The sequence below is a fragment of the Stenella coeruleoalba genome, assembly GCF_951394435.1.
Source record: "Stenella coeruleoalba genome assembly, chromosome: 9".
In the NCBI taxonomy this organism is placed as follows: domain Eukaryota; kingdom Metazoa; phylum Chordata; class Mammalia; order Artiodactyla; family Delphinidae; genus Stenella; species Stenella coeruleoalba.
In genome coordinates, this window is record NC_137155.1 from 102,581,775 (window position 1) to 102,592,032 (window position 10,258).

Genomic DNA, 10,258 nt, shown 5'->3' on the forward strand with positions numbered 1-10,258 from the left:
TCCTTTGAGACCACATGATGACAAATATATGAATAATAAATCAACTTTCTAAGTCATTTGAATTCAGGATGTACGCGTCAGGGAGGCCAATAGAGTTATTGTTCCCTGTAGAAGTACTCACTGTTTTTTATGCATTGAATTAAATTTTAGAAATTAAAAAGTTTTTAAACTTAAGGTTTCTAGAAATTTAAATTTTATTCCTGATATAAAGTGAGTTTGCTTCTTTCAGTGATAGCCACACAGCCCAGAAAAATTAACCTGGAATTTGCAGCAATATGTTTTCTTAATTTCATGACTAATCAAGTATTTATGAAATCTAGTTTTTATCAAACAGAACACTATACTCGTATATGTGCGTGAAATACACAGTACACGTTATTAAATCCTTATTTCATTTATGAAATGTCTTCACTTTTGTCCTATTACTGAGTTAAATGCTTTCCTGCCAAGCCTGTTTGTATCAAAATCTACAAAGGTAATTCGTTTCATGCACTCCTCAGCTTCACCTATAGAAAGAATTGGGGCTCGTCATGATGCCAAACAAGAGATTTTCAATAAAATATCAAACATGAGACAATGCAGTATGAACAAGAGACGTAAAGTTTCTTCTCATGAAGAAACATGAGGACAGAAATGCAGACATTGACCTTGGGGCTGTGACTTGTCTCTCCTCTAAGTAGCAGCGTCATTCCTAGAGTTCAGTGTGATTAGTAGAAGTTTCACACAGACCTGGAAAAAAAAAGTTAGACGGCATCACTGTCACATTTAACACCAGCCCAGAAGTCATAATTTACTTTCTGCAAAAGCACATTCTTGTGGAAGCACATTTTTTTTAAAACGTTCTTATGGACATTTTCAAATACACACAAGAGTAGGAAGACGAACGTAATCTACTCCCCTGTAGCTCGGTCAGCCACTGCTATTCCTGTCCCATCTCCAGTATTTTTTCCTGGAGTATTCTGAAACAAAGCCCAGGGGTTGTATCATCTTGCCCGTGGTCAAGGGAGTATTTAAGGAATATTCGAGACAGGGAATCCGTGCGCTGGGCATTTAATCCAAGGAGCAGAGAGGCAATGACACTTGGATACATAGTACATTTCCAACTGGAAGCAATTAATGCCAGCTCTCTTTAGACTGGGCTATGGTTTATTTTAGCTACGTAATTTATTTAAAATAGGAAATAGGCCAGCCTTCGTATTATTTTGTATGATTTATTAACCTTGAAGGTAATTATTTTGAATATTAGAATTTAACACCCCCATTAGTGCTTGGAAGTCTATACAAAAAGGTCAAAATGCTTTTACTTTAAATGTAGGCTACATATTTCTGGATATCTGAGACCTATTCCATCTGTGGCATTCAAAATGATCGTGTCACAAATTCTCATCGGTCTGATGTTTTTAAATGTTAAGGCTTGATATCAAAGCAGAAGTGATATGTATACAAAACGCATTTCTGTATTTGTGTTTATCCCCTCACTCTAGCTCATGAAAACCTCCACAGACCAGAGTAGCCACTTATCCACAATCCAGAGTGACATGTTCTACCTTGAGTGGAGTATAGCTGTCATTTGAATCATGACCTTATATATTATTAAGATTTTAAAATACCATTTTTACTTCAAGACATTTAAACGACAATCTGGAAAAGACTGAGTCATGTGCCACAGAACATTCAACCAGGAAAATCTAACGAACTCACTTTTATTTCATGCCTAGGAAAGAAAAAGAGATACATAAGAAATAACCTGCTACCACTATTACTGTCTCGTGCTCCCCAAACAGGGTGTATTTGATAACTTTTCTTCTATCCAGTGAAAAAAGCTAGAGTGGCATCTTCAGATCCACCTGCAGACCCACAGCCTTTCACTGAGACGTTTTTCATTCGTTGAAAGGATGACACATGTTCATGAAAATCTCACTACATTGTTATTTTTAAAGCCAAACACAGTCATTTTAAGTTTAACATAAAATATGTTTCCTCCATTATTCCCCATTTATTTTGTGTAGGGGGTGAGCCTTAGAATATTAATATTTTAAAGAATCATACATGTGTTAATTAACTAGATGGGGGGAATCCTTTCACAACGTACCCACATATCAAATCACCATGATGTACACTTTAAATACCTTACAATTTTCTAGGTCAATGATACCTCGACAGCTGAAATGTTAAAGTCTGTGAACGAGCCCTCATCTGCTCCCATATAATTGTTAAAAATAAAGTGAAAAGGTCTACATGAAATAGAAAAAAGCAAAATTCACACACACACACACACACACACACATATAAGGTGTATATAAAGGGACTAAACTTCCACTCAAACCTCTAGTCCTAGAAATATTTATCTTTGAAAAGATTAGTCATCTCCCTAAAAGCAATGTGGACATTTCACGAGCTCTCAGCACAGTGTCTGCTCATAGTATATACTAGGTACAGAGTTACTGGTTAATGTAGTTTTCATAGCCTCCAATAAACACACACACACACACACACACACACACACACACACACAGAGTCATATTTTTAAAACATCATTTAAATCGTGCCCAGGGATCATAGCAAAACTGTGGTACAACAGCACAAAATAAAGTATCGCCTTTACAAAACAGAGGGTGAATGTCATGCTATAGCAGGAAACTTACTGTTCTTGTATTAGATTATGTTTAAAAGCTTCTGGACTTTTTATGCAACACGAGAGTCTCACCTTTTCCACAAATTTGCGAAAGCATCCCAACATGTTAGACGCATCACATCCTTGTCGCCGCCGCCGTCATTAATTGGAATTATTCTCATTGCTCTGTCACTTTAGTTTTTTCCTGGCTAAAATGTTTAAGTTTGAAAAACTTTATCTTGTCCTGAGGTTTACTCACTTCAATAATAAGGGGGGTTTAGGAGGGCAGGGGCTCTTCTCTCTTTTTAGGATTACTGTATTCCTAGTTTTTAATTTATAAGTGGTTTAGAACATCCGTAAGTATGTTTCACAGAGAAACAACCTGATAAAACTCACTCCATTTTACTGTGTAGCAGCCATGCGGTGGTTTACTCTTTGGAGTGGTTACTTTGTGTTCTCAATAGTTCTAGGGCACTGATACTTATGTTTACAGTGTAAGCACTTAATCAGTTTTTAAAAAATCGATGCTATTAAGAATTATTTGATCATGTTTTATTTTACACTAGTAATACTGCACATATCCTAAGTTTATGCTTTACGCTTGTATTTTCTTTAGGATAATATTAATTTTTATTTCTAATTATAAATATGCAGAAGGAATGAAAAGAGATAGTTAATATTATCAAAATCAAGCCAAATTGCTGCACTTGGGAACAGAGTCTTTCCTCAGAATCTTATTATCTGAGGCAACTACTGCCGTAAAGAGTTGGTGAAACTTTCTTGAGACTTTTGTAACATCTGAGCAGGTGTTCATACAGCAAATGATTTGCATTTACCATAGATGATTATGACAAGCCCAAATCCTTTATGAAGAAAAAATAGGAAAACACATATTCTCAACATCGTTACATTTTTGCTTACATCTTAATGCACACATTCACCTCTGAACAGCCTGAAAACCTTCCAAAATAATTTCTTTGGGAAATTGTGACTCTGCACTTATTTACGTGAATTTCACAAGTTACAACAGTAAATATCAAGATCAATGGAAAAAGCTCTTGGATCCCTGGCTATATCCTGACTACATCATTTCACCGCACTCTCCTTCAAATTCCCAACTAAACTGGATTTTAAACAGAGAACAACCCCATTATCTCCTCAGAGTAAGAAAACGTCATCACGTGAATGGAAATTTGTTACTTTCTTGTTCAGTAACTTTGGATGACAAATATTTATCTTCTACTCACAGTAACTGTTATTTTAAGGACTTCAGCACTAAATTTGACCCTATGGCTGCAGGTATATTATACTTTATTATAAACAATTGCCGAATGCTAAACATCTCAAGCTTCCATAATTGCATCAAAGTATTTCCCCAGTTTCCAACCAGTGTCTTCATAGATCACATTCAGTTTTTCAAAGATATCTGAAAAGAATGTACGACTTGTACTACATTCTTGTAAATGTATTTTAAAAGTATCAACGTGATACAGACGACGTGTGTTCAACCAAATGGAGGGTCGGGTCAGGGTGGCCCTGTGTTTCAACTCTGTATATAGAAAATAAACTTCTGGCAGTGTTTTCTAGCTTCTTATTGTGCGTATGCATGTGTGTGTTTAAGAATACGAATCGAGTATTATCTTCCACCCTCTCCCAGAAAAACATTTTTAAGAAGTAGGTAGGCTAGGAAAGGAACTTGAAAAAAAATCTAGCTCCAAATAAACAAACAGAAAAACGTTTGAAATTTCTTACTAAAGAAAGGTCCCACTTTCTGTTGGTGGAGGTAAGTACACAAGTCCTAAAGGGATTCTCCTTCCCTGGTCCAGGATGGAGAGCCCACAGCTCTGAAAGTTTAAAAAGAGAAACGCTTTGGATTCTTGTAACTGTGCTCCTTCCCAATTGGAAATCAAGCATCTTTAAATTCATTTAAAATGTCGAGGAGAAGAAGTGCAACCAGCAAAGGCCTCAGAGCCCTGAGGTCTGTGTGCTTTTCTCTCACATGGAGTCGTTTCTGATTCAGTGGAGACCCCGTCAGGGGCAGGGAGACAGCGAGGCTTGGTTTGAAAAAAAAAAAAAAAAAAGATGCTGCAGTGCTGAGCTCAAGGGAGGGGTGGGCCAGGGAGAGGGCGCATGCTACATCAGACACAGTACCTGGTTTTTCACTGCACAGCTTGTCGGCGAGGTAGTGTGCCTCCTGGGCGATAAGTGAGAATATTTCATCTTCGTACTCTTCCATTATAGTTTCACACTGTAGAAACAGAATAACAACATATGTGGATAGATATGCACTCACAGGACATCTTGTTAGGAAGAACTTGTCACAGTTTTATTAGCTAAAAATATAAAATCATGTTACCAAGGTGGTCCATTTTATTAGCCCTTTTGGTTTAAGACGACATTGCATTGGATGAACCCTCTTCCCAGAATGTTAATTGCATCATTTTCCTGAGACTTGGCTAACTGATTAGTCCTGTTGAAAGACGAGGGTGAGGCAGGAAAATGGTTCTTTGTATTTGTTCCTCTTCCTCAAACTGGAATGGAATGCAAGGAACAGGAGGGATGGAGCTCCTATAAGTCTTCGGGATTTTTGTTTGTTTGTTTGTTTTGAAACTTTAGAGCACACGGCTCCTTGAAATGGTTAAAGCAGTTTCCTTTAGATTTAACATAATAATCCATTTTGTGGTTTTAAAACAGGGTCTGAAGTGTGAAAATAATTAAGCTTTCTCAGCAACCAAAATACAAGTGCATCTTCAATTGCACTCGGGATAACGGGGCTTTTCAGTTACTCAGGAAAGTTTCTCTCATACCACTTAAGGGATCCATCCGTAATTTCTCTTTGCTTCCCCCCACCCCAAATCTGACATTTCAGAGAAGAGGGAGCTCAAATGTACCCACGCACCCAAAAATCTTAAATTCGGACTGGAGCGTGTGTCTGCGTCGGGGAAGCACAAGCTTAGGAACTGTGGTGGTAAAGAGTGTTCACTGGAGACTAGTAACTCATTTTCCGAGTTCATTAAGTGAGAAGCTAAAATGTTTTAAATGGCATTTAAAAATATTTAAATTCCACTATTACATATTTATGGAAGACCTGTGAGATACGAACACACTTCGTCACTGTGATTCCCATTCTACAGTACTTTTAGCCCTGAGTTATTGCCTTGATTTTTTAATTAAAATGAAATCTTCAAAAGTCAGCTGCAGCCCTTATACCAGGGGTTCAGCATGTCTGACATTTTGGCCAACGTGTGAACCAAAGACATTTCTCAAACAGGCTTTCCCATCACTTGGTCTGACTCAATAGCATTAAGTAAAGTGAAATCTCTTGCTATATATTTTGCCAGGCACATTCTAGAGAGCCAGAGGCCAGCATTCACGTGAAATAAACATTATGTTGGGAGGAAATGCGGCATAAAGCCAACTACCATACTAAGCTTTTGTTTGTGCTAAAGTACTCGAATGAACTCAGGAAAAAAAATCTCCCTCTTCTGTGAAGCCTTGGGGAAAAAAAAGTGATGTGTGTCACTCTCCCTCCATCATGTGGCTATAAATATTTGAAAACGACATTCATTTTAATTTGGATTTTAACCTCGGAAACACAGTCCCTGATTCCTGACGTAGGAACTTGTAAGAGACCTTCCCCGGGCACGGGGAGGACTGAGTCCTCTTCCCAATCGTCCCCAGGAGCAAAGCAACGTGCAAACTGTGCCTCCAAGTCACTAGGATTTGTAACGCACTTTCTGGAAAATATCACTTAACTGTCTCCACGGAGATGAAATACCACAGCCCCTAGGTGTCTCAAAAGGCAAGTCACTAAGTGCGCGGTTAACACTGAGAAAGCAGCAGGACAACAAAGCTAATAGATAACAGTTTAATGCGCATGTCTTGAAACTCAACAAAACCCCAAACAAACAGCAAAAAAAAAAAAAAAAAAAAAAAAGTACCAAAAACATGTTCATGGAGTACGGAATTCCTCTGCGAAGAAGATAGCTTACCGAGAATTTCAAATGTCTGTAAGCATCAGAATAAAAAGAGAATTTTAAAAATTCTTTGTATATTTTGTCTCCTTTCCTTGGAGCAAATCTCTTGAAAGTCTTCTCCTTAGTCACGGGGTCTTCTTCGAGCTTGTAGTCATTCATTCGCTCACACACTTTATCCAAGAGGTCTGTGAGGAATGCCTCCGACTGGGCTAAGGGAATCTGTGGAGAAAAGCCAAAAAAGGGAGGAAACTCGTCTTAACGTTGCTATTATTTAAAAGACCTTCCCCTGAATGCGCGTGGCAGCACACCCCGTCCCCCAAACAGTATTCCTGTCCTGATACAACATGCGCACAGTTCTATTATTTACATAATTTAAGGGGTTCGCCTAAACTCCGGTTTTTAAAAAGTGCCTATGTTCGAAAGTGGACAGAAAAACAAACTTCTATTCAAGCTAGAAACTATACTTCTACAGGTGATAATTTTGGAAAGTCATGGAACATGCAGAATAAGGCATTAAGCACAGGTAATGGCTGTTATTATCTACTTGCAAGAGACAGACAGACAGAGCCAGAGAGAGCGCTCGGGTCTCTCCTCCAGCGCATCCCGAGCTGGGAGAAGGCCGGGCTTCGCGCTCCGCAGCCGCTGCCCTGCGCGCCGTGGCCCCTCGGCGGCCGCTCGGGCCCGGGGGCAGGGAAAAGCCAGGCTGACCGAATCGCCCCTCTCGCAGGCGCGGCTGCGCTGTCTTTGGAACAGCTGGCGCCCGTCTCCGCACGCCCCTCTCCCTCCGGAATCCAGCGAGGATTCAGAGGACCCTTTGGCCGACCACCTCCGCCCCGCGCGGGGGTCAAAGAGCACCCCTCGCCCTTGGTAACCGGGACAAAAACTCGGGGGCCGTCTAGACAGGTCAAGGTGCAGGATGCTGCGTCCCCGCGGCTCCTTCCGGAAGGGGGCGGGGACCCGCCAAGGGCGCCGCGGACGCGCCGCGGCCCCGGCCTCTGCGGGCTTTCTCCCTCTCCACCCTCTGCTGATCAAAGTAGGAAGTTTGCATGACAACCATGGTGAAAGGGGCTGAATCACAAATGAACTCGATTTCGCCGATGTTGATATATCCAGCCTCCATTGTCCCCTTTCAGACGCAGTGTGAACCCTTCCGGTGCCGGCGACCGCGCGGCATTCACATGCGCGCTCCGGGCGCACAAAGGCTCCCCGCGCCCCTCCCTGCCATCTGGCCGCGGGGCTCGGGGCGGGCTGTGCGGCGCGCCTCTTCGCTTAACCCTGCTTCCAGCCAAAACCACTCGAGCGTCACTCCCGTCACCCCCCAGGCTCGGCAAGGAACGAGCTCTGTAGAAAAGGAAGGAGCCAAAGAAAGCCGGCACTAATGAACTTTCCATTATCACCACCACGTGCGCCGTGATAAAATATCCTTCCTTCTGCCGGCAAAACTCGATTTGAGATTGATTACGACCTGCTTTCAAGGCCCATGCAGTCATCTCTGCAATTAGGTCGTTTATTAAACTGGAGTGTACCGCAGCATTTTTTATCCGCTAAAATATCAAGTTAAAAAATTGAGTGTTTTAATTTTTTTAAATGTCTACACTCAAAAGACCCTAAAGAAAGTAGCTCAAAGCGCACAGTCAACACACAAGTTACGTTTTTATTTACACCTTTAATTGTGCCACTTAAGCATCGTAAGTTGTAAATAAAACCAAAAACATAGGTTAACAAATTGAAAATCTATTTCAGAAACGAAAGATTAACTATCTATCGGGACTTAAAAGCTAGAAAGCAGAGGTAAATTCTTAAATTACAGTTTATCAAGCAGATCATTAACAGAATGGCTACGGTTTCTTCCTGCCCTGCGTGTGCTTTCGTATATTTCCTTGTCTGGTCCATATCAATAGGCTCATAGCACTTTCTGCATGTCCACAAAGCAGCATTTTTAACCTCAAAGTGAAGAGTTGGCTCTTTCATTTAAAAAATCTAACTGTGATCAAGAATCCATTCTCTCTCCCCCCTCCCTAGCCCTCTCCTTCCCCAATCAAACTGTAAACACCGAGGGGCCGCGCTATCACTGAACGGAGAGGGTCTGAGCATTGGCAGGGCGCCTTTGGAACCCTGGATGCCGTCCTTACACACCACAGTATTTCCCGTTGAGATGAGACTACTCTCGAAACTGTTTTTTTTTTTTTAACTGACCTGACGTTCTGAGCTGCGTGCAAAAATCCGGAGTGTGTAAGATTTGAGCAAATCAGGATGTCAATATGCGAGACCTTCCACAACTTACTTTTGAGAGCTGTGTTATTTATTTCCTGGGTTGACGCTTTTGAAAAAACAGTCGCCACAAGATAACTTTCGACCAAACGGGATTGTTTTCCTTATTGTGAAAGTGGAATTTTACATGTTTGAATATAGCAGTATTGTGCCTATTTTAACGCAAATATGTTATACCGCGGGATCAACACGTGAATCTCGCTGATTTCATACATCTTTGAAGGCTAACTGGCTTTTTGATGTAATTGCTGGCTCTTTTGAGTAAATGTTCTTTAGTAGAAAGAGTAGGAAATGTTACAGGCAGAAAGCTCAGAAAATGCCACGTTACAATCTTCACTGAAAGCAAGAAAGGAAAACACCCAACGTGAGACTAGTAGTGTTCGTTTTACAGAAATATATTTAAAAAACTGACCCAAATGCCAAAGCGTCCGATTTTGTGAGAAAATTTTAAAGAAGAAGATGCTTATGCATGACAGCTATTTATACACTTATTAAAATGCACATGATCAGGGTTTAAAATGATTCCACTTAGTTGAACTGCATTCACTAAACTTAAAGACTGTTCAGGGAATAATTGAGCCTTTTTCTCCCCTCAAAGTGTTTTGATTATAAGAGTGCAATAAGTATTGAGACAAGTGGAATAAAACTAAGTCTTTCTTCCTATACTATGAAGATTCTGAATAGTACTTGTCAATAAAGCAACTCCTATTGTAATCTTAGGGGAGCATTTCCTCCACCCTGGAAGGAGGGTCTCAGAGATACTAACCTCATTAAAATATGAATGAAAAAGGCCGCCATCATTGTATCAGGAGAAAACCGATTCACTGGCATGGTTTTCTTATCAGCCATTACTTGTACAGACAGACTCATTTGGTATACGTTATAAACACAAAGACGATCTGCTACAATTTCATTACTATCTTAGCACACCCTCATCAAAGTAAATCCTAACTTTTGCCATTTTGGAATCTAGCTACAACTCTAAATCATACTTGGTATATGTCGTGTTTATTGTTTTTTTTTTCTTTTAGGCCTCTTGTGACCATGTGCTTACTGTGTGAGCAATGACATGGGAGTGGGAGGAGATACTCAGATCCCAACTTGAACACGGAAAAAGGTAGTTGAAAGTTTTGACTTTGGTTTCTTGAGAAAACTGGAGTTAGGGCTCTCCTCCAGCTCACTATCTCAACACTTTAATAACAGTCAGTTACAGGGTGCCTCCCGTGTTCCTTCATTACTGTGTCTCTGCTCATCTTGTAGCAAATTTCTTGCTGAAAGCTATCACAATTATGTTACAGTGTACAGTCTGACGTGGAGACTGTCCTTGTGGTACACTGTCTTTTTCATAACAGTCTGACAATTTTGGAGTGTCCCTCAGATAGGAAACCAGCACTTA

General features: G+C 40.4%; 1 protein-coding gene across 1 annotated transcript; it reads right to left on the reverse strand.

Moving 5' to 3' along the window:
• Nucleotides 1-691: 691 nt before the first annotated feature.
• On the reverse strand, nt 692-7,592 carry CNPY1 (canopy FGF signaling regulator 1; the record flags this gene model as incomplete). Its single annotated transcript, XM_079931663.1, has 4 exons — nt 7,418-7,592; nt 6,607-6,810; nt 4,766-4,862; nt 692-729 (listed from the first exon to the last, which is right to left on the reverse strand). Exons 2-4 carry the CDS (start codon nt 6,748-6,750, stop codon nt 692-694), a joined length of 279 nt encoding a protein of 92 aa, XP_079787789.1. The 5' UTR covers nt 6,751-6,810; nt 7,418-7,592.
• Between the last annotated feature and the right edge of the window lie 2,666 nt (nt 7,593-10,258).